This window comes from Neophocaena asiaeorientalis, unplaced genomic scaffold, assembly GCF_003031525.2.
Source record: "Neophocaena asiaeorientalis asiaeorientalis breed wild unplaced genomic scaffold, Neophocaena_asiaeorientalis_V1.1 scaffold1644, whole genome shotgun sequence".
In the NCBI taxonomy this organism is placed as follows: domain Eukaryota; kingdom Metazoa; phylum Chordata; class Mammalia; order Artiodactyla; family Phocoenidae; genus Neophocaena; species Neophocaena asiaeorientalis.
The window spans coordinates 64400-89044 of NW_020171908.1; the positions used below are offsets into that span (position 1 = coordinate 64400).

The 24645-nt window shown below is 48.3% G+C and overlaps 1 protein-coding gene across 1 annotated transcript in view; it reads left to right on the forward strand.

Annotated features, from left to right (window-relative positions):
• Window positions 1-24645, forward strand: part of MYLK4 (myosin light chain kinase family member 4) — an 80654-nt gene that overhangs the window by 12202 nt on the left and 43807 nt on the right. The window contains exon 2 of the mRNA XM_024741840.1: window positions 99-369. Within this exon, the coding sequence (XP_024597608.1) occupies window positions 211-369 (159 nt within the window). The 5' untranslated portion in view covers window positions 99-210. The remainder of the gene's footprint in view (window positions 1-98; window positions 370-24645) is intronic.

Consider the following 24645-nt stretch of genomic DNA (forward strand, 5'->3'; position numbering starts at 1 on the left):
TGTTTAAATAGAAGCGACTTCTAAATTCCCAGTGGTCATTTTCCCACAGAGTCAAATGTGTGAGTCGGTGACGAGAACTCTGTTTCTCCTCCTTACAGTCAAGGGGAAGGCAGACTCAGAAGTCACGACTGCATCCTGATTTACAAATCGGAGGCGGAGGGGCACGAGCACCACACACCAGGCAGGAACTTAGTCGGACTCACCAGCAAGATGCTGAAGGTGAAGCGGCTGGAAGAGATCAGCACATGTTACCACGGTGACCAGCTGGAGAAAATGGCCTTTTTTCAGCGCATGGACGAGGTGGAGAAAGTGGAGTGTATTCTGGAAGAAAGTTCTAGTGAACAGGATTCGAGATCTGGGAAGAGTGAGGTAACTGCTGATTTAGGCTCCTGAAAAGTGTCAGTTCTACTTTATCTTTTCTCACATAAAGCAATACCTGTCGCCATTTATACGACCGTTTTCTGACTCTGTTTGGTCACTTGTGTAGAGTTAAGGAAACTTCATGAACAGGCAAACTTCCATTTTGTTTCATGGAGGTTTACGTATAGGTGGGTGTAGGAAGTCGTTAGGAGGCCTTTGAACGTGCACCCCTCCCTTGCAGGCAGCTCCTCAGCCCGGTGGCTGGTTTACAGGTTACGATGGTGAACGTATGGAAACACACATTTCTTAGGAAGGATGGGTATGGGCATGAAATCCAGAGAAGCACTGCGAGGGCCACAATCGCCCTGCAGAAGTTTCTAATTTCTTCAGGACCCTGAGGTCCTCGCTGTTGACAGTGGCGGTCAGAGTCAGGGACAAGCCCTTGCCGCTGGCACACCTCGTGCAGAGCCCCATTCTGGCCACTTGCTCTTTGGGGCAGTTACTCAACCAGCCCCGGGGCTGCCTGTCTGAATAGTGGGGCCGTAGCTGTTGGAACATTGAACGTATGTAAAGCACTCAGCACAGGCTCTGTCACCAGGGTAGGCGTTCAGTAGTTGTCAGCCGGCAGCACCCCGTCCCCTGTCTGAGCTCGCTGGGTCTCCCTCACCATCCACGGAGCACCCTTCCTGCCCGCCTGGCGTGGGCCTCGCTCTGGCACCTGCAATTGTTTGGAACTTGTTTGTCACCCTTCTCTGGATGCCCTCCTCAACGTCAGGACTTCACATTCACTCCACCTCGCATTCTTGGCTGCTTTCCTGGTCACGGCACCGAATAGGCACCAAGAATGTTTGCGGAACAAACAGGTCTATTTACGTGAGTCCTGCGTTCTGGTTGAGGGCTGGGGATCATTATTTTCAATAATCAGAGTAAGTGATTCTTAGGTAGGTTTGGGGTACGTCCCTCTTTGTCTGGCTACTGTTCTGAAAACCCCTGTCCAGGTAGGAAGGGCACTTCTAACGAAGCAGTAGACAATGAACTAAAGCTGTTAGGTGTAAGGGGCGGAGGACTCTTTTCATCGTGAATGTGTAAAATGTGCTGGATAGAAGAAACGAGTCAGGTGGAAACGTGGGTGTTTTGAGACTCCACTTTCCTGATGAGCTAACATCTTGTTCAGCAAACACCGAGAAGAAACTTCCACGGGCAAAATTTAAGTCAGATGTGAGGGCTTCCTCATTAGAGCTGCTTACAATACAAATGAATACAAATGAGTGAAATCTTCTGTTCACTGATTTCTGTAGAACAGAGGAGACACAATATTCTTACAGGATAACTGTGAAATAACCAACTACTGGCAATAGTTTCTACGAATTTGATTATGTTTCCAGGACTGTTTTCCTTCAGGTTCTGTGATATAATGTTTGTAAGTCGAGGCCGTATCTTTAAAGAGGGAAATGGTGCTTAGCAGAAACATGAACATTTTTAGGAAGAATTGTTTTTGTGATGAACTGCTCCAGAATATTAGAAAGCACATGACTGGGAAGTTAAATATTTTAGGATATTTTTGAGGGAAGCACTGAGAATGTTGTTCCTCAGAGACCCTAGAAGAACGTCCTTTGTGATTGGTCTGATGTCCCCTGTGTCACCTGGGCCCTGGCGTGGACCCCGCGGTCACTGCTGTGTGGAAGGTGGGGAGGAATGACCGTGTGTCCCATTCAGTTTCTTCTTGGTAAATGGCTCAAGGCCCAGAGATGTCGGCAATCTCCCCGGCTCTCTGTCTCGCCTTGTGGAGGACGGATGGGCACGTGGTCGGGAGGTGCGGAGCTCTTCTCTCTGTGTCTGCCAAGGCCCAGGCCCCGGCCCCGGCCCCGGAGGCCCTCACTCGCCCAGTGGGAGGATGCACGGGCGGCCAGCAGGCCTGGCAGGGGTGGGCAAGGAGGGCCTTCCAGCGGCTCGGATGTCCTCCGGAATGCAGACGGAGCTGGACTGACTCGGCTCAATCTCCTGCTGGGCCACGGGAGATCTTCACAACACCACACCCTCCTCCCAGGAACCATAAAAATGCTCGCGTCATTTTCCCACCTGCCCCCCTTTCTCTTTACCCCCCCTCTCCTTGAGAAGCTTAGCTCAGCTAACCGTAGTCGAGACCCTCCCTGCAGTGCACTGACAAGAATTTACACTGAATTTCAGACACTCGAGTGACACGCAAACTGTTCTGAAGGCTTGAGGCTCAATTTCTTTCTAGAAGAGTCTTTCCTCTCCTAAGAGGAAAAAATTATCTATGCATCCAACAACTTATGTTTGTTAACATAGTTTGGTGAAGCCCAGATTCTTCTTTTCCTGCTCTTAACCAGGTTTTTCTCTTTCACTCATTTTTCTTCCTCTGGGTTTATTTTGAACTGCCTTCTTTTCCTCTGCTTTATTTTTTGTTGAATTGATTAAATTCCACATACTCTACTTTTCTACTATGTTTCGTTCCTTTTGTTTTCCAACTTTCCTTTTGATTCTGTTTTCAGTTGACTTTTCTCATTCTTTTATATTCCAAAGGCTGTTCAAAATCACCTAAATAGTGTAGAATTTTAAAGGCTTTTAGCAGATACACTATAATAAACTAGGTCTAAAGCCACATAATATGGTGTTGAAATAAAGTAGAACTTAAATAACGAATGTGACGCATGTGAGTGACGAGTGATAGCTACAGTGTATGTGCCACTAACTCGTAAATGATAACGGCTCTCGTAACTATTATTAGTATTACTTTCACACGGTCAAATCCAGGCTTTCCTCTTTTGTTCATTCTCTATTAGCTATATAAATAAGACCTGTGCTGCATTTCCCTCAGATCTAATTTGCTGTTTTGATACACACACACAAACACACACACACATTCTCTTTGCTTAATGGAAGGCCAAGGAGCTTCTGTTCTCAGACAACCCGAGGCCAAATCCCCGCGGTTCCGTCCGCCTTCCTTGGCCCGCCCCCATTTGCTGTATGCATCCCTGCTTTTTGTGCCCGGGGTTATCTGTGCTCATCTCCTGTCCTCTGGTTTCCCCCGCTTTCCTGACACCCCTAGCCCCCTACCCTCCACCCCCAGGCGTGGTCCCGAGGGGAGGGTAGAAGTGAGGATGGCCCCAAGGGGTCGGGATCACAGCCCCTGGAATGTTTAACCGCTCCAAATGCTCCAAAGACCAAACAGAACAAGATAGCCCTCAACAGGATGTGAACAGACTGGAGTGGGTTGGGGCAAAGCGTGATGGCAGTTGGCACATTTGATCGCAGGTGGCCTTTCCTGCCTAACCGCTATGAAATTGGACCCTCAGCGGCAGTCACGGTGACTATAACTTAGGTCTCAGAATAGCGTAGCTGCGGGTGGAGGGGTTGTGATGTTTAGGGCTGCGTGTCCCCACCCCGTCTCTGCGCTCCTCGCCGGACCGCGAGGGCAGGAGAAAGCTCCCTGGCGGCGGTCCAGTTTCCGTGGTGCTAATTGTCCTTGAACTGGAGACGAGCGCATTCTCGGGGGTGTCACTTGTCGCCAGCCCCGTCTCCCTCTGCCGCTGCACCTGTTTCAGATCTGTCACACGGGCCATCCTATTTTCTCCTTTTAAAGAGGCAGATTGCCCGCTGATGGCGTAACTGGAAGAGTCTCCCTTGGGGCCCTGCAGAGCCCTGCGGCTGGGCAACGTCTCCTGCTCAGAGTAGAGTTTTGCTTGGGAACGTGCTCGCGCTGGGTCGGGGAGGGAAGGCGGGGATGGACTTCTCACTTAGAAGAAAAGACGTCTGGATCGTAGGCAGCGTGTGCCTTCTCTCGTCTCCCATCCTCTGGCGTGTGCTCCGGTCCGTGATGACACGGGGAGGTCGCAGACAGGCGCCTGCCCTTGAGGACACGCAGGTAGTAACGTCGTCACTTTTAACTGTGGCGGATCTGTGTTACTGTCCTATTTGAGTGTTTCCAGCCAGGGAGTGGGCTTGCCCTGCAGAGGGGAGGCATGTCCCGTCTCAGTCCTCGCCCAGGACGGCCGCCTTGGGGGTTGGGATGAGGAGAGGCAGGTGGCACACTTCACATGTCAACCTCTCCACCAACTTTCGGGGAATCTGGAGACAGCCATCCCTGACGTGCACTATTTTGGTCTGTGAGAGCTAAGAATAATGTCAGCATCTCTTCTTCTCTTACCTCTTATGTGACTTAGGAAAACAAAACAGCACAAAAGCAAAGCATCGTTTCCCCTTACAAAGAAGTCTATGCAAAAGCAGTGTCTGAAGAGTGATCACCTCTTCTGACAAAGCTACCGAGCACGGCCTTCCGTGATTTTTCCTTTGAACCGTTGCCCCATGGTGCCTTTCCTGTGATGCCGTAGCTGTTCTAGGAATGGAATTCTGTCAGGAAAACAGTGGAATTCTGTAAGAATTCAGATTCTAAGGATTTTGGCTCTTCCCTGTGATGCCGTAGCTGTTCTAGGAATGGAATTCTGTCAGGAAAACAGTGGAATTCTGTAAGAATTCAGATTCTAAGGATTTTGGCTCTTCCCAATAGAGGGTATTCACATCTGGGAAATCAGTTCTTTCTACATATTTAACTCTTTTATCAATTAGCATAGATGAATTATTTTTAAGACGATATAAGGCAGTTTAGCAAATACTACAGGGAGCGTGTTGGATCCTTGTTCCCACAGGAAGTGGACTGACAACAGCGGCCCCCGTCTTTCTCATCAGCATCTACCCCATACCAGGGACCCCTCCCATGAAACCTTAATGCCACAGATGTACTGTATCCATGTCCGTGTGTTATAGGTGTATCTGTGCTTTGCACATGAGAAGAGCAAGATTTTTTTCACCCCTCCTAAAGAATTAATTTTTACCTCCTTGGATATTCCCTGTATTGAAAATGCCTTAATTTATGGTTAAAAAATTTCTGCAGGGGAGTTGGGTGATATATCCCTATACCCGCATATAAACGCCTGATTTATATCTTATCCAACAAGAAGCCACCATGGGGACTTCCCTGGCGGTCCAGTGGTTAAGCCTCCACGCTTCCAACGCAGGGGGCCCAGGTTCGATCCCTGGTCAGGGAACTAGGATCCCACGTGCCACGTGGCACGGCCAAAGCCAAAACAAAACCAAACAAAAGCAAACAAGAAACTACGAGCTCTTCGTCCTGGTGGTGCGCAGAGGACCCAGGACTCAAGGAGTCAGGCTTTCGTGGTGGCCCTGCTCCTGTCCACGCCCCTGACACGATATCTGTCGCTGTTGCCCAGGCGTCAGTCATTTTTGGCTGTTGAACACGCCTCCAATGGGAAACACTGCGCGCTTTCATCATGCGCGTGGAAAAGACTGGGTTACTCCCCCGGCTGTGAGACATGGCCTCCAAGCGTTTCCCAGAGGAGAGGCTGACAGATAGCTGGGCTAATTAGGAGTGCTTTGGGTGTGTTTTTTTTTTTTAAAGTTTTTAAAATTAATTAATTAATTTATTTATTTATTTTTGGCCGGGTTGGGTCTTCGTTGCTGCGCGTGGACTTCCTCTAGTTGCGGCGAGCGGGGGCTACTCTTTGTTGTGCTGCGCAGGCTTTTCACTGCGGTGGCTTCTCTTGTTGTGGAGCACGGGCTCTAGGCACACAGGCTTCAGTAGTTGTGGCACGTGGGCTCAGTAGTTGTGGCTCACGGGCTTAGTTGCTCTGCGGCATGTGGGATCTTCCCGGACCAGGGCTCGAACCCGTGTCCCCTGCATCGGCAGGAGCATTCTTAACCACTGCGCCACCAGGGAAGTCCCTGGAATCATGTTTTTGATGTGCTTATTCTAGATTTTCAAATACACAATAACATACACATATATAAATTTTAAAAAGGGTTTGTTAGTTCACAACCGAAAGTCACCCCAAACCCCTAGTAAGGAGGTGATGCCACGTCAGCCGCTGGACGCTGGCCTCGGGGCGCTGTGTCCAGGTCTTTGCCCTGGGCCACTGGACACTTTGGGCTTTATTTCTCACTTTCTGCCCCAAACATAGAGATGATAACAAAGATGGGGGGGGGCTGATAAGCAGACAGCAGTGGAGAGAAGAGAGGCCCAAAGTCTCCGCTCTGGACACAGACACATAGAAAACCCCTAACAGGTCAAATTCAGCCAGTGCCCCTCGCGTGCTGGCCCCGGTTCTCCCTGCCATCGCTCCTGAGGTCCTCGCGGAAAGCGGCGCCGAGTCAGGAGCTCGAGTGCAGAAGCTGGGATTGTCCTGGGAATCGACTTCAGGGAGTGGGGCTGGGAGCGGGGGCGGGGCCCGGGGGTGTGGAACAAGGGAGTGCCGAAGGCTGCATAGCCCCCTGCCACTCCAAGGGCCGTCCGCAGGGTGACAAACCCCCAGCATTTTCAGTCGCGTGCGGGTGAACCGCACCCGTCATTTACAACTTTTGATCAGGAAGAGACGTCTGATTGGCTAGTCCACTGACTGTGTGCAAACGACAGGCTGCCAGCCCAGACCTGCGGCGTGAGCGTGGCTCCTGGCTTCGTGCACCCGGGATCCCAAGGAGCTCAGGCCACTGTGGCGTTTCCACGATGGATGGGATGTTAAAGGAGGTCGGGGGCCTGGGAAGCATAGCTCCCGAGAGACCTTGGAGGTCAGCTGACCCAGGTCCTTCTCTGAGGGAACTCAAAGCCCAGGAGAGGTAAAGGGGGCCTGTCCCAGGGTCGCTGCATCGAGACTGTCCTTTCCCCACATCCAGCCACGTCCAGGTCAGAGGCCGCCTTCTTTACAGGGGCCTGGGCCACCCTAGGCGAGGTCGCTGTCAAGTTCCTGCTGGCCGTTCCCACGCGGACCTGGCACAGCAGCCCTGGGGCAGCCCCTGGATCAGCGGGCAGAGGTCCTGCAGGCCCCTCGCAGGGTGGCTGACCGTCAGCCGGGCCCTGGCCTCTGGCCTCGGTGCCCCCTCTTCCTGACTTCCCTGCCCTCCGGCTGCTGCACTGGGAACAACACCCCAGGCCTCAAGCTGGGAGCTGGGCTCTGTGTGACAAGGAGCCCGTTAGAAGCTCAGGTCGTGACGGGGTAGACTGATGCCCAGTCCGTGGTCAGGAGTCAGGAAATTCTGAAAAGAGGCAGAGACCAGGCTGGAAGTGAGGGGTGTGTGAGCCCAACTTCTGGTTTGTCTAGTGGACCTTTAGCTTGTAGGGTTTGCATCCCAGATGTGAGCAGTGATCACGGACGTCACCTTTCCTTTCCTTATGTTTGTTACACCGTTTAGGCCTTATCCAAACTAAATTAGGATAGGAGTGTAGAAATGAATTATAAAGATAAGATTTTAATTCTTTTTTTTTTTTTTTCTGTGTCCCGAAGAAAGTTCTCTACCTTCTGTGCAACGCAGACGCTTTATGATGGTGCATCCCCTTCCAGCCATACGATTCTAAGTTGAGTTGTGCTGTGTTTGGGGTATGGCAGGGCACAGGCGGAGCCCTGGGATGTTGACCGTGGAGATCTGACAGGCAGACTGTCGACCCCTGCCACGTGCTGCTCTACCCTGGGCCTGTCCCAGGGCGCCTGTCAGTTCCGGGGCCCGCGTCCAGCTTGGGTGTCTTTGAGTCCAATGTATATATGGTTTGCAGGATGTTTCCCCAACCTGAAAGGGGTTTGAGCGCCCTCGGATGCCAGGGGACAGGAGGGGAGGTAGCAGGAAGTGAAGAGTTTACGTGGAGCTTCCAAGTCTCCCAGAATCTGCCGAAGAACCTGGCCCTCCCCTGAATCTCTCAGGCCTCTACAGTTCTCGGGAGAGAGCTTTAGAAAGCACCACGGGTGTGGCCTCAGAAGACACTTACCACGCTGTCCAGCCTGAACCCTAAGGAGGGTCCCAACAGCCCCGGGGGTTTTCACAAATGGTCCAGAGAAGGAGAGGCTGGGCCAGCCAAGGGGAACACGTGATGAATCTACGCTGTCCCGCTCTGTCTTTCCCTGGGACCAGCAGTTCTCAAAGTGAGGTCCCTGAACCCACCAGGGGACCCTAAGACTCTTCTAGAGGTCTGCACGGTCAAAACTATTTTCTGTTCTATTCTAACATTTTTGCTTTTTGCACTGCCTTGACATCTGCACTAGTGACAAAAAGGCAGTGGTGGGTAAAACTGTCGGCACCTCCACACAAAATCAGGCCGTGGCACCAGGGTGTACTAGTAACCACAGCACTTTTCACCGCCAGACACTCAAAGCTTTAGTTTTCGTTTTTTAAAGAGCCAGGTTTCCTTAAGAATGTACTTGGTGAAGCAGGAATATAAACGCATTTAATCAGCCTGTAGCAGAGTCTAAGAATTCACGTAAATCTCTGTGCCTAGATTCTATGTTAATTTACTCAGTGAAGAATCACTGAGCTCCCACTGAATGAAGAATTTCCAGTAATCGTCGCCGAATGCAACTCCGTTTGGAGGGCAGACACTTGAGACCCAAGGACCAGAGCAGTTTCCCTTACTGGTGGTCACTGATGATCTCAAAAAGAGGCAGAATCTGATGAAACGAGATCATTTATTTAAAGGGTACGCATGGTCTGCAGCTCAACACGCCTACACAGAGATGTTTATGTCAGGGTCTTCCTTTAGACTACTTGGCGATCTCTACTTATTTCGAAATTTAAAAATGGATAACGACAAGCGTAAGGGCTCATTTCTTCCTAACCTTCCGGAATGAGCATGTTTAATGGGATGGGATAATATAGGCAAGTTTCTATATTCTTAAGGCTGTGTTTGCACTTTACCTGCTTAGGATTTATGCTTTAAACTAGGGTCTATGTATTTACCTATTTTATTTAACAAACATGTAAATGGCCCTCACTGTGCGCCAGACCCTGTTTCAGGCACTTTACGGATATGAACTCATGTAAACCTTGCGGGCACTACTTCGATCAGCTCTAAGGATGGTAGGATCACTAGCACTTATGTTGTGTTTGTCATGTTCCCGGCACCGCGCTGAGCACTTTTCATCCCAGTTAATCCCCACAATGATCCCAAGAATTTGGTATAATTATCATCTCTGTTTTGCAGATGAGGAAACTGAGGTCAGGAACTCGCCCAAAGTTATGCAACTATATACCACGATACCTCTTTTTGAATGGATTAGTTATCCCAGCACACGAAACAGAGAGCTAGGTTTATTTGTAGACCATTTAACTGGAATTTATTTTTCAGAAATTAAGCATTAAGTATTTGAAAACCACCTCTGATGAATTTTCTAAGGACAGTTTGTATTATCTTCACATTATCTGAAATACATTTCACCTTTGGTGATTGTTTTGTTTGGTTGTTCTATTCCTTAATGCAGGGGTCCCCAACCCCCGGGCCTTGGCCCGGTACCGGTCAGTGGCCTGTTAGGAACCAGGCCGCACGGGAGGAGGTGGGGGGAGGGGCGGGCGAGCGAAGCTCCATCTGTATTTACAGCCGCTCCCCATCCTCGCTTTACCACCTGAGCTCCACCTCCTGTCAGCATTATGGTGAGTTGTATAATTATTTCATTATATGTTACAATGCAAGAGCGATAGAAATAAAGCACACAGTAAATGCAATGCGCTTGAATCGTCCCGAAACCATCCCCCCTCCCCCACCCACATCTGTGGAAAAACTGTCTTCCACGAAACTGGTCCCTGGTGCCAAAGAGGTTGGAGACCACTGCCTCAACGCAAAGGCAGCCAGACTGGGTAGATAGACAAAAACGGGCTAGTTTCTTTTTCTCAGCAAATTGAGGCTCTTCTCTGGAACCAATGTAACAGTGACCCCCAGTGGGAAGAAGTTACAAAAGTTACTGCAGCCCTGCCATGAGGCCAGAGCAGCTCTGGGTAATCCAGTTGGTTTTTAAAACTTGTTTAAGTAATTAATGATTTAACTGCAGTATAGTTTGGTTTACAGTATTAACTTCAGGTGTACCACATAGGGATTCGATACTTCTATAGGCTATACTCCATTTAAAGTTATTACAAAATAGTGGCTGTATTTCTCTGCGCTGTACAATATATCCTTGTTGCTTATCTGTTTTATACACAGTAGTTTGTTAATTCCATACCCCTTATTTGCCCCTCCCCCTTCTCCCTCCCCTTTCATAACCACTAGTTTGTTTTCTATGTCTGAGAGTCTGTTTCTGTTTTGCATATCCATTCATTTGTATTATTTTTTTAGATCCCACAGATAAGTGGTATCTTACAGCGTTTGTCATTCTCTGACTTATTTCACTAAACATAATACCCTCTAGGTCCATCCATGTTGTTTCAAATGGCATTATTTCATTCTTTTTTAAGGCTGAGTGATACTCCATTGCATATATATACTACATCCTCTTTACCCATTCATCTCTTGAGGGACGCTTGGCTTGCTTCCATATCTTGGCTATTGTAAAAATAATGCAATTATGAACATTGGGGTGCATGTATCTTTTCGAATTAGTGTTTTTGTTTTCTTTGGCTATATACCCAGGAGTGGGATTACAGGATCATATGGTAGCTATATTTTTAGCTTTTTGAGGAATCTCCATACTGTTTCCCACAGTGGCTGCACCAGTTTACATTCTCACCCTTCCAATTGTTGAAACCAATGTCTTGAGGCTGCCATCAGCCTGTTCTCAGCCTGTGATTCCTGGACAGAGGAGAAGCCAGGAAACAAAACATTGGAACTAATGATTTTCTCAAACATATAACAAGGCTGCAAAATTATACACTAAATGCTGTTTGTCAGCATGCCATAAGATACTTAATTTGTTTGTTGTACAATACACGACAGTTTCTACACTCTCTGTACTTTATTAATCATGGTTAAGCCCTGACTATTGAATGGAATTGAGCTTCCACTGAAGACAGTGGCTGGTAGATCAGGAAGGTGGGTAACCCGGGGCCTCTCGTTTAGCTTCTACGGTAGAATTGACCCGTGGCAGCCTCGCAGGTGCTTGTACTTAATAGCGAGGCGCTACAAGGGGAGCCGTTTTCACTGTGCACATCGTTTAGTGTAAGACCACAAGCTTGGATTTCATTTCTGCCTTTTGCTGCCTTTATGACACCGAGCAAATTATTCAGCCTCTCTCACCTACTTCTTCTGCTGGGGTTAACAATACCGACCCCACAGGGTCGTTGGGTAAAGTAGTTAACACAGTGCTTGGCATAGAGGGAGGGCACCACAGACAAAGCAGCCAATGTTTATCGTTAGCAGCAGCTGAGCCTTTGCACAGCACCGGTGTCTCTTCTGCGGCCTGTGACCTCTTTCCTGCTGAGAGCCCCGCACTCCAGGTCCCCAGGGACTTTTCCCCTCTACTGTCTTTCCACCCAGAATTTCCTCTCAGGTTTCCTGGTGACTCTGGGTTGGAAACCTCAGTGATCTTGACCTCACTGTCTTGTACTATTGACCCTTCCTTCCATTGTCACATCCTGTCAAACACCAAATTCTGGATGTGACTTCTTGAAAGGTTTCTTACATCTGGGATGATGGCAGAATGGGTTGGTATTTCTCTCACTGTCATCCAAGGATGTGTACAGATAAGATTCAGAGATCCCAAGGCAGAGAACAGCACTCCATCCAGGCTGAGAACAGCACTCCATCCAGGCTGCACGAATCCCCTCTCAAGAGGCCCAACTAGTCACAGGACTAGTTGGGAACGTGACTTGGAAAATCACCAAATGCTTAATGGTGGGGTTGTGTTATTTGAAAAACCCAGAAACATTTAGCAACATGGGCTTAATAGAACGTGAGAGAAAGCAGGACTATTTATTTTACTGAACATGTTTTCCAACCTGACATGGGAGTGGGGCAGTGCACAGGTAGTTCAAGCCTGACATAGCTAGAGTTTACAAAGATTTATAAACCCTCAAATTAGAACAGTTGTGATCACCGGTGTGATAAAAGGGCAGGAGGGATTCCATTGGTGTCCTGTCAGGAACCTTTGTCTCTTGATGTTTCAAATGGTGATTGACCAGACCCCACTGAGCCAGCTGTTGGATACCCTGGGGGAAGCTGCGCTCTCCACCTCCCCACCCTCTGTCCCTTGGCCCAAGCTCAGTGGGCCACACGGAGTTTATTACAGAGCTGTGTATTCTGATGGAATTATCTGGGGATTAGAGGGAAGAGTGGACAGTCACCTGTCATGATGTCTGAAGCGTCAGCTTGTCCACCAGCAGACGATGACTTAAACCGAAGCCCATCAGCCCGTTTCCAGTTATTCTATTTTAACATTATGCGTTTGCACGATCAACATCATCTTACGTGGGATTCTTAATATTATTCCCAACACATAATACTGGAAATTCTCAATGCACGTTAGAACGTTAAAGGCTCTGAGAGGTCCCGCTGATAAAACAACAACAACAAAGCCGTTTTTAACCAGGCACATGGGAAGCATTCAATAAACGTTAACTCATAGCTGAAATGTTATTAGTATTATTTATCCTAAGAGCTTTCAAAGTTTATTTGACCACTGAAGTCTCTGTTTCCTGACTCATATCCATATCGCAGGGTGCCACCAGGTGCACCTGTAGGAAGGCTGGTTTAGAGAAAACCGATTAATGACTTGGGTATCAGAGACCCAGATTCAAATTCCCGTGGGAGCCCTTACCAGCTGTGTGACCTGAGTCTCCATATCCGTGGTTCACCAAAGTGGTGTAATGATGCCAACCTCACAGGAGAAGTTGGAGGATGAAATGAGCTAATCCACCTGTTAGCAAGTGGCTTGGTGCCTGGCACAGAGATGTGACCCAAATGTAACTTCTGTTCCCACTTTTTTACCTTTCACCACACCTTTCCTCATTCTCTCTCCTCTCCTGTGCCTTTTGGGATCCTTCTGTCCTTCAAGGTCAGATTCAAATCCCAGCACAGTTGATTCTAACCCGACCTCCCCAGTTTGCACTGACTACATCATCCTGTAAGTACACCGTGTAAGTACCCTGTACCGTTTGTGTGGGTAGTCTTGATGCCCTTTCTGGTAGTTACTCAGGTTTGGCCTCTGCTTCTAAAAAACTGGGGCTCCTTCCCCACGGGGATCGTCCCCTGTATTTCTTTGTATCCTTCACAGCACCTGTATTACGCATGTCCACTTTCATTTGTGTTCTAGTTATATTACCAGCGCAGTTTAGGGACAGTTTCGTATTTTAAGCCTTTGAAGTGGATAATTTTTAGTATACTTATTTCACATGTTCAAACCAAGTAACGAGTAGGGCGAAGCTCCAAATAGCGGAATATTGGGAGTAATATTGGTGCTGGAATTTTCCCCACGAGTTCCAAGAGGATGGGCTTGAATGAAATTTGAATCACCTCTAGACTGGCAGAGTCGACTTTGAGAGGTCGGTGTGATCTGATACACCCGGGCTGTCTTCATTCACCCACAGATCAGAGTGTCCGGAGGAACAGGACACCTGTAGCTCTGGCTGCCTTTTGCCTCTTTCTCCCAAGTCAAAATTTGTCTATCAGCTTTGTTCTCTGAAGTGGCTCTCATCAAACTGAGTGAAACGTGTTTACAGTTACGGCCAAGAGGCCTTGTGTGGATCCTGAATTCCATTTTGAGATTATCCAAGAAAGAGCAAGTTAATCCGAACAGTTTTTGTTTGTTTCTTTTATGTATTCTAATCTTTGACAGTTGCTGCTTTACATGTTATGAAGATGGTCATTCACCACGAACTGGACTTCTTTTTACTCAAAGAGTGGTCCGTGGCTCGCCAGCATCACCTGGGAGCTGGTTAGAGATGCAGACTATCAGGTCCCACCCAGACCTGCTGGGTAGGAATCTGCATTTGAACAAGGTTCCTGCTCATTGCGCATTGAAGCCTAAGAAACAGTAGAATGTTTGTTACCTTCTGCAGTTGAAAAATGAAGGGTTAATTAAAGTTCAGTGTAAAAACATGCTGAAAGAAAACCATTTACTACCACAGTTGTGAATAATGCTTACATATTATGTACATACATATACACACAAACATATCCAGAATGCCTGTGTGTGTGTGTGTGTGTGTGTGTGTGTGTGTATATATTCTTCCAGGAGTCTGTCAGGCTGTTTCTTGGGAACCAGGCAAAATCCTTTCTTGAACATTTTAAGAGCATATTTTCCTTGATAAAATAAATATGTCTAATAATAGTTCTTTCCATTAGATTTCCCAGCAGACAAAATACAAAACTTGTACTGTGGCCAGTTAGATAAGCTGGGGTGAGGGACGTGTGCGGTGCTGGGCGTGGCCTGTCTCCCTGTGAAGGTCACTGGGCCTCTCAGATGGGTCTGGACCCCGAGCTCCTCGCCCATTGGAAAAGGGGGCCGGTGCTGAGCCCCCGCGTCATGGAAAGTCCTTGGTCTGCCCTTGTCTGCGGAGCAGCAGGTGGTCCACTCAGCAGTGAGCTGAGTAAAGGGGTAATCCGTGAGATTCATCTCGTGACTGAGTCCCTTTTGCGGGCTTTCTAGTGTGTAGACGTGAGCGCGTGTGTGCGGAGCGGCTGGATCCATTGCGTCTACCCAGGACGGCACTGCTTCCGAAGCTCCCGGCGTCAAGAGGGAAGATCGCTGTGTCCGGGGCTCGTGGGTCCGTCTGGGCTGGGCTCCTCACATTGGGCAAGGGGTCTTGACTTTGAGGGAGCTGTGTGACTCTCTGATATTTGTTTATCCAGGACAGCGTCTCTCAAACTCTCCTGCGGGTGAGCATCAGTTGGATGCTTGGCAAACTCAGATCCCAGGTCCCTAAAGCCACTGCAGCAGAATCCGCATGAGGGAATCTGTGCTTCTAACGGCCACCCCGGGGATCCTTGGGAGAAGTGCGGTTGGCTGGGCCCCTTCTAGGGACCTCATCTGACTCCTGTCCAGCTCACTCTCCTCTCTCGGAACTTGTTATAACTGGCAACTAAAAAGATGATAATGTGTCCTTTGCTGGGGGTTGGTTAGGCCATAAAAAATATATTAAACTTGAAATATTTGATCTCTTTGTGCAGTGAGTACTCATCACCCACCTCTTATAACTAAGTTAGTCTTGTGACCACTCGAGTTTCCTCATCTGTGGAATAAGGCTGATCACAACACACGTGTTAGATGACTCTTGGTTCTGAGAATTACATGAATGTTGGCTGATATCACCAAGTTTCTTGCCCCTCCAGTGCTCGTTTGGTCTCCGGGGATTATGAATTCACGGGAAACTGTGGCAACGCTAGTTTAGGTATTCATTTCCGTTCCCACCATAACTCTTTTATCTTTGAGTCAGTTGTATCAATAAATGTTTTGTGGGATTAGCTGGGGTAGCAAAAGAGGTTTCACGAGGGTAAAACCAACAGATTAAAAATCATCTTAACAGAAGGAAGATGTTACACAAGGTTTGAAGAAGAAATGACAGTCCTGTTGCCATGTGTCCAAGCAGGAAGGGCCCGTTTCTGTGAAGAATTGCAATAAAGTGGACCTTCCTTGAATCGACTTGAGAACCTGAATGAAATCCAACCTGAGAGTTCTTACTAAACGTGTCCACAAATAGATGGAGAGAGCACATGGGGACAGAGGGTCAAGGGAGGGTGTGAGTGAAGGAATGTTTGGGAGGAACATGTTTGGGAGAGAAGGCCAAGCTTTCTGCAGCCCGAGGTCACTTTGAGAAGAAATGAAGCACCAGTGCTGTCCCTTTGGCCATTCTTGCAAAACCCACTCGATTTCCAGTTTTAGGGCCTTAGCTAGCAGCAGACTCAGCTCCCCTCCCAGAATGCACCTGCCCTAGGTGCTGGTGGCCTCGGGGTTCCCTCAGCACGGCTGGCACAGAACAGCAGTCCCAGGGTGCTTTGGAGCTGGCAGCAAACTCTGTCAAGGCCAGGGCCCGGCTCAGATGGTTGCTCAGAATGTGGGACCCAGCTGGGAACTTCTGTGACCAGAAATGCAAGGACTTGTACCGTTCTGCTCAGGCGAAGTGGAAGAATTTATTAAATGCCTCCCAAGTGCCCAGATACCCCCTAGGATCTACTTAGGAGGTCAAAGAAATGCCCATCATGCTTAGCTGTCAGACCTACAGCGATTCCCGCGGCTTGCCGAGCGGTGGCACAGGGAGTTAGTGACGTTGCTCTCCTGGGGGCTGCTGGGCAGATACACCCAGACTGTTTAGGAAACGCTTAGCACTGTGCCCGGTACACAGCGAGTGCTCAGTAAATGGCGATGACACTACTGTTCCTATCACTCTAGAAGCTCATCATCTAGTTGAGGGTGAAATGTTGGATTGTATGAATCAGGAAGAAAACAAGATGGGCAGTTCAGGTGTGGTTCTTGGGGACAGTAATTCTCCAAGAATGGAAATTCTGGCTGACTTCGTGGGACAGTCCTGCAGATGGGCCCGTTTAGGACTTTCTCTGCTGTCACTTAGGTGAGCAGAGTGGGTCACTCCAGGCTGTCCGGTGGGTGCCTGCTGACCCCTCACTGCTGTAGGAGGGTTATGTCATGGCCAGCTACCTCGACGGTCACCCTTTCTTTGCTGACACTTTTCTTGGCCAGTCCCCTTAAAAGGCTAACTTCAGAGCCGCATCTCCAGGTCCTTTTGGAATGAAAGATAAAATAGGTACATAGAACTGAACTCACAGGGTCTGGCATTTATCCATCTCACTAATATTCCCTGAGCACCCAGCGGGTGTGTGAGTGAGAAGCACGCAGTCTTACAGAGAAGCCAGGCGATGGAAGGGGTGCAGAGGGCTGAGAGCAGAGCAGATGCAGGGGGTTTCCCTAATCTGTGGGGAGTAGGGAAGGCCTCTTAAGCTCACACCTGAAGTGTGGGCAGGAACAGAGCCAGGGCAGCATACAGGAGGAGCCCAAAAAAGGCTCAGAGTGAAGGAGGGAGGAAGGCGGTGGGAGATGGAATAGACGCCCTTGCAGACTGACCGGCCCGAGCCGAGGCGGGGGTACCTCTGGGCTGGCTGCAGAGCCCATACCAAGGGGGCCCGTTTCCACCCCTTGGTCAGGCCCACTTCCTGCTAATACCCCTGCCGTTATTTTATCACCCCCGAAAGCTAATTCTGGTAGTTTCTAGGCCTCGTTCCTAGGGCTTCTTAGAAATGAGATTATACTTGGTGCCATTTCCCTTCCTTCTGAAGTTACTATTGCTATATTTTTAGCATGTTTTAGGGGAGTAAAAAGAATTACTTACCTCTAGTTTTCCATATAACCACTTCTGATGACTACCCCTTAAACACTCTTTTTCCAGCCTCTCCAGACCGAATTAGCTTTTCTGTGAGAAAAGGTCTTTCGTGGTTTATAAATTTTAATGCAGGCCGCTAACTGCCAGGATATTTCTGGACCACGACCAGGGGTTTAACCAGCCTCCCTTAACGATGAAACGAGTCAGGCCTGCGCGGCACCTGGACACAGTGGCTCTTTCATCATCCACGTTCAAAGTCATGACACCTCCTGGCTTAACCTCAGGATGTCAAGAATTTTCTTTTAAAACCTGTTTCCTGGAAATAGGTCTTTGCTGTGCCAATGGATAATTTTTCACTTCATATTTTTTTAAGGTGCATAAATTCTATTTTTTTTCCCCTTGCAGAAAAAACCAAAACAAAACAGGGTATGTGGGGGGCACGGTAAGAGCCTCCTTTGTATGAAATAGTACAGGCCATCCCTGTCCTGGATTTTTAAATATTTCATTAGCAGCTGGGGACTCTTACACTGCCCCATTCATTCCCTGTTTCTCCTCAGACACTGGACTGATTATTTTGATTAAAAGTGCTGAGTAAGAGAATATGGCCTGAGAATTAGCCTCTTAAGCAGATGCCAGAGCCTTTAACCACGCGGGGACCTGCTTCTGTGGCTGTTTACAGTTCTTTAGTCGATGGGCAGTTAGGGAAAGCTGGGTGTTTGAGACTTGACCCCTTCCTCTGTTCTCTCACCCTTTCTCCACCCATCCTCCCAGGAGGATCTCCAGTCCAGGTCCTCCTGGACTAGAGGGTCACGCCAGGCTGGCAAAGTTCTTTGGTACAAAGTTTTCAAAACTGCTCCCCCCAGCGCAGTAGATTTGTGGGGACATCCTTCTGTGTGCCCGGTGGCCTGACATCCTGGTCAGCCGGCGACGCTTACGGGAGACGAAGTCCCTTTTGTGGGCTCAGCCCCGAGGTGGAGAGCTCAACCACAACTGGCTCTCGGCCCACCTTCCTCCCCCCAACCCTGGCAGCTTTGCTCAGCGTGTGAACCACACACGGTGGATGTCTCGCTGGCACGGTGAGCTTTGTTCTTAGCCAGCTGTCCACTCATTCCTGTTGAGCTGCTGAGAGTTTATTCCTAAGACTCCAAATAAAATAACGCATTTGCGAAAGACTGTGGTGGGTTTCCTGGGAAGGCGGTGCTCGAGAGGGGAGGAGAGGAAGCATCTGGAGGTCACCGGCCGCGTCCCCACCTGGACGAGGTAAAGCTGCTTGGTCCGGAGTTGCTGCTGGGAGCAGTTGCTCCAGTGACCCTTCTGGGTTATGTCAATGAAAAATCACAGAGACCACTGCCCCGGGGTAGGTTTTAATAGGCTCCTTTGTAGTTTGTCAAAAACTGCTTTCCCAGGGGTCTTGGTGCATAAACGCTGAAAAATGCCCTGGAGGAGGGAACAAAATGAGGCCTTCAGCGTCTCCCCAGGAGGTTCAGAGTCACTAAAACACATCAGATGAACTGAGCCCACAGGCCAGAAAGTGTCCCAAGAGGCCTAACGAGGGCGTCTGGCCCAGGGCTGCAGGCGGGGGCTCGGGCAGGGCTGCCAAATAAAGTTCAGGACCTCAGTGAAATTTGAATTTCAGAGAAATAATGCATCATTTTTAGCGTAAGTATGTCCATGTAATATTTGGGACATACTTATACTCAGAAGTTACTGGTTGCTTCTCTGAAATTCACATTTCACGGGACCTCCTGTCTTTTCAGTTACATTGTAATAGGGCACAGCCTGTGAGCAGGCTGCCCACAAGGTACTTTGCCACTGTGGCCGTGAGCTGACCCTGGAATCTGGGAGCCAGGTGTGGGCACAGCTGGTGGGCTGGAAACGGAGGGAGTGGAGGCGCCCGTGCCCACTGCTGGGACACCGGTGTCCTTCCAGTTCTGGGGGCTGTCACAGCCCAGCAGAAGGCAGGGGCAGGGGCGGAGCTCAGGCACCGGAGGCCTGTGGGCACCACGGGTGGCCTCTCGCCTGGGTTGGCGGGGGCAGAGAGTGGCTGACTGGGAGGCGGGGGCCTGACAGATTGATTTGAAGGTCGAGAAGAAGGAGATGTGACTGTCCTGGGTTTCCACGTTGGTGAAGAGAAGCCGGCGGGGTACAGAGGACTTTTGGTCACCGTGATAACCAGAATGGAAGAGAAATGCATTGGAGTGCCCCCTGCTTGGTTCTGGAGTCCCAGCCTAACCTGTGAGAAAGTCACAGGTAGAAGAAGGGGCCCAGCAGCTGCTGGGTAAGACGGGAGGTGGCAGGAGGTCAGGATGGAAAGGCAGGTGGGCTCAAGGCCCCAAGGGCCTGATAAAGGGCTTAAATTCCTCCAGGCTGCGATTGCCAAGCTTTCTTATTTTTAAGCCCTTTCTTCAAACAATACAGGATGAGTTAAAGAGATAGAAGTGGCCCCTCCAGAGTGGTGGGGTGCAAACATCCCTTCTGCAGAGAGCAGTAAAGTTTCACTGACTCCCCACGCCCTACGTACGAAGACCGCCTTCCCACGGCCTAGGACCGCTGCCTGGTGTCCGATGCCCCTTGTGGGGACCTTGTTATTCAAACTGCGGTACCGGGTTACCTTTAGAAACAGAGATCTGGGCTCTGCTACTTACTACCCAAGTGACGTCGGAGTCACCGCAGAACCTTTCTGAGCCTCAGTTTACCTGTGTAGAAGGGAGGGGGGACGTGAGCACTTAGCGGACTAAACAAGGGCAGCCAGGCCGTGGTGAGTCCTCAGAAAGTGGTTGCTATTGATGATAATAACGATGAGATGTGACCCAATCACTCCAGACCTATGAAATCAAATATCTAATATGCCTGCTTCAGTGATTCTTAGGATTCTAAAACTTTGGAAACACAGGTTTTGTTTTCGGTGAAAGAATGCCTGACCTCTGGGGGTTTCCCGCCCACCGATGCAGGGGGTTGTGCTCTGAGGCTCTGGGGGAGAAGGAGGAGCTCTCCAGCGGCCCCGCCCCCAGGCCTTGGGCAGCCCCTTTCCTGGCATGTCCCCCTTCTTAGTTTCCATTTTTACCCCCAAAGCCTTGTAGGGCTTTCCAGTGTCTTGCTTCTTCCTTGGGGCCAGAATCGTAGGGAAACAGAATCCAAATGCCTGTGTTTGAGCTTGTGTTGGATCCATTTCGTTTTAAAGGGCAGCAGCCTTTGACTTTGATTTAGTTAATGGAGCCAGTTCTTCAAGATTCGTGAAGGTTGACCAGAAAGAGCAAATTCTCCAAGCTCTTGGGCTGCCACCCATCTGCCTACATCTATGTTCTCTGAAGCCCCACAGGGTCTCTACAAGGACCCCATTTCAGAGGGTAATAGCCTGTGACATGTTTACAATTCAAAGTATCATGAAAGTGGTCTCTCCTGCCACAAGGTAAAAATCCAGTTTTAAGATGTGTACATAGAAGTCTGTTTTAGCCTGAATTACCATTTGGTTAATTACATAGTAATTACATGGTAAGGTCTGAGTCTCCTCTGAGCCTCTCCTGCACTTCACTGTGTCTCCCGTAGTCACCTAACAACCCTGGGCACGGCTTTTGTCTCCTCTGAGTTGGTGTGAACGGCCACAGGGAGAGCACATCAAGGATGGAATTTACTTAAGCGGACGCCTGACACTGAGACCTGGTTTCACACAAACCACTTAAACCATTTCCTGGCAAATGGCTATGGCTTTGTGTGCCCGGACCCCCTTCCTCTTTCTCACCTACTACATCTGCTCTGCTTTTTATTACATCTGTCTGTAACCTGAAACATTTTACTTTTTTTTTTTGCAATTCTGCAGCTACAGTGTCTCAGTACCAGTTTTGGACTTTCACAAGCAGTGTACATTTCCTAAGTACATTGGAGATGCTGATTTCTTCCTAGCCTTTTCAGAAATGTCCCAGTGCCCTTAACTCCAGGTTAATGTGCGCAGCTGACAGTGAGAGAAGCCCTACTTGCTCCTGGGTGGACCCTCGAGGCCGGTGTCTTGAAGATAAGACCCAGGAGTTCTAACCTTGGTGGACAAGAAGGACCTTCCAAATACTGAGAGCATGCCCTCCCAGAACAGGCTGGTGAAGTCGTGGGCTCGAAGCTGGAACCATGTGTCAGGATGTTACAAAAGGAGCTTGGATGAGATACACTTAATGCCACTCCCAACTGTACGAGTCTTTTATTTTGTTTTAATACTGAATCCTGACGTATGTTGAGTTCTGATGTATATTCCCTCAGTACACATGAGCTTAGCAACTGACCATAGAGGTCTAAAGGATGAGTTTCTGTAGTGTGATTTTTTTTTTTTTACTTGCCACCCCCCCACCCCCCCAAAAAGCTATCTTCTTTCCTCCACGATTTCTCAGAAGGCTCTCACTGACCCTTCGCATTTTTGTTCCTCAGCCAGGGTCTCTAAATGCCGTTCTGCTTGAGGTAGGTATTTGTTTCTCCTCAGCTGGATCAAAGTTGCAGCACTTTTTTCAGAGCCCCTTTGGATGTGAACCCTCTGGGATTCCTGTTGTTTTTCCTTAATATATCCCTGCCCAGAGCAAGCCCCTGCTGGACCTTGAGGAGCAGGGACACCAGGATCCATGGCTTTGGTGGTGATGACTAGGAAGTCGCCACCTTGCCCCTTGTGAGTCTAGCCCATTGGCACAGGTGCTGGGTGAGGAGTAGAAATGCTGTTCTTGGCTGCAGGGCACTGAAGGGGGGCAAGGCCGTCTTCAAAGTGATCCACCAGAGAGCCAGCGTGACGAGTATGGAAACAGACAAAATCACTTTGTGGAGAAGAGCCCAGAAATAGCAAAGCTCCGGTGAGTGCTAACAGCCTCACGAAGGGCAGCTGTCTAGCCAGGGATGGCTGGAGCCAGAGGCACCCACAGCCTGACCACTTCCACCTGAGCTCTTATTGAAGATGCGAAAAGCCAAAACCCTAACTTTATGAGATGCTTTGGCTGGGCCACGATGAAGAGGAAATATGGAAAATTGATTCTAAATGAAAGAGCAAACACAGCCCCTGGGGGTGCCAGTGAGGGCAGGAGAGCCTCAGGAGCACCCAGGCCAAGGGCGGTCCCCCAGCATTTCTGAGCACCTTCTGTGCCGCCCAGTGTTTGAGTGTTGGATTGCTTGAGCAAATCTGTTCCAACTTCAAGCTTTACAATAGACTCTTTCCAATGCTCTGCAGGGATGGGCCCTACCTGATCAGCTGGATAATTATCAGAGCTCACATAACTTTTCTGTTTTTAATTAAAGAAGTGAAAATATGAGAGGTTGATGTATCATTGAAAAAAAGGTGAATTATTCAGTATAAAAACAAATTATTAAGGTGATATAATAGGATTTCAATTGTCATGCTAAAAATTGGGACAGCCCACTCATAAGTAAACATTTTTTATATAAAACACATAAAAATATTTTTACGTAAAAATCTTTAGATTTTTCATATAAATTTTTTGTACTCATTATACATTCACATACTCTAAAGATCCATAAAGTTCCTCAAAGCTTTTCATGAGACATAGTATTTCTACTACTTCTGTGCCTATGTCCCCCCCTCACCAGAGGTAAATATTTTCATTTGTTTTAGCTAATTCTTTCAATTATCTCCATATATCTAAATAATATGGTATGTTCTTTTTCCTTTTTCATATTTAAGCTTTTCAAATCAAATGGTATTGAGGGAAAGGTAAGGATTGTGTCTCTTTCATCTCTACCTTCACCCCCCCCACACACACACCTTTTATGTTTTGCTCCTTTTCCCCATTCTCCCAACATAGTTACATTATAATTTTTGGTTAAATAAAAATTCAGTGTTTCAATTATTGTGCTTTTGAAAATTCTATTCATGACTGAGAGCAATGTAGAGCATTATTATGAATTTTCATTTTTTGCTCAGCCCTTTCTTTTCCCTGGAGTTATTGGTCGCCTTGATTTTTAAAATTTGCTTAGCTTTTAAAAGTACGTGTCATGAATTCAAAACGAAACCATCTTTTTTTTTTTTTTTTTTGCGGTATGTGGGCCTCTCACTGTTGTGGCCTCTCCCCTTGTGGAGCACAGGCTCTGGACACGCAGGCTCAGCGGCCATGGCTCACGGGCCCAGCCGCTCCGCGGCATGTGGGATCTTCCCGGACCGGGGCACGAACCCGTGTCCCCTGCATCGGCAGGCGGACTCTCAACCACTGCGCCACCAGGGAAGCCCCAAACCATCTATTAATTGTCCAAATCTTTTCTACATACCTTTAGATACATTAGGTATCCTATCAAATTTATCTTCTTGAAGAAATTCCTCCCAGAGACTTCTGACCAATCTGAATTTTATTCTACTCTACAGTGATTGCCCTCTAAGCCTGAAGCAGAGCTGATGTCCTAGCATTTCTACTGGAGAAACCCTGTCTCCTATCCTCTGTTGGATAGGGCATCCTCTGTTGTGTATCCTTTGCTTCTCTTTCTTGTTTTACTCCTTTGTTTAGATGGAATACACCTTCCGGTAGTTTCCTAATGTGATATTTTTGAGATCTTACACATCTGAAAATGTCTTTAGTTTACACATGCACTTGGATAATAGTTTATCTGGCTGGGTTCAAAATAGTTTCTTTTCAGAATTTGGTAGGCATTGTACCATCGTTTTCTAGCTTCCATGTTGCTGTTGAGAAGTCCAAGTGAGTTCAGAATCCTGACCCTTTGTAAGTGACAGGTATTCTTCTCTCTGGCAGCTTGTGACACCCTCTATTTGTCCCTGATATTGTGAAATTTCACAATGACGGACCTTGTATGGGTGTTTTGTCCACTGTGCAGGATGTTTACTGGGCTCTCACATCCTTCCATCTGGCAAACTGTCTTGGTCAATTTCATGTTCTCTTGTTTTTGTTCTGGAACTCCTAGTATTTGAGTGTTTGATCTCCTCGCCTGGTCTGGAAATTTCTTATCCTTTCACTTCAATTTTCCTCCTCTGCTCTGCTTTAAGGGAGATTCCTTTATTGTGGAAGCTCCTTTAAGTTCTCTTGTCAACTATCAGAGTCAATTCCAGGAACTCTTTCCTATTCTCTGAGTGTTTCTTTTATGCGAATCCTGTTCTTGTAACCGAGATTTAATATGTTTTATGAGGATATTGATGAGTTTTTAAAACAGTTTTCTTTTTTCTGCATCACCTCTGCTTCCTCCAACTTGCTTTGCTTCATTAGTTTTAGCCTCTGTTTTTCATATTAGGGCAGAAGTCCCAAAATTTGT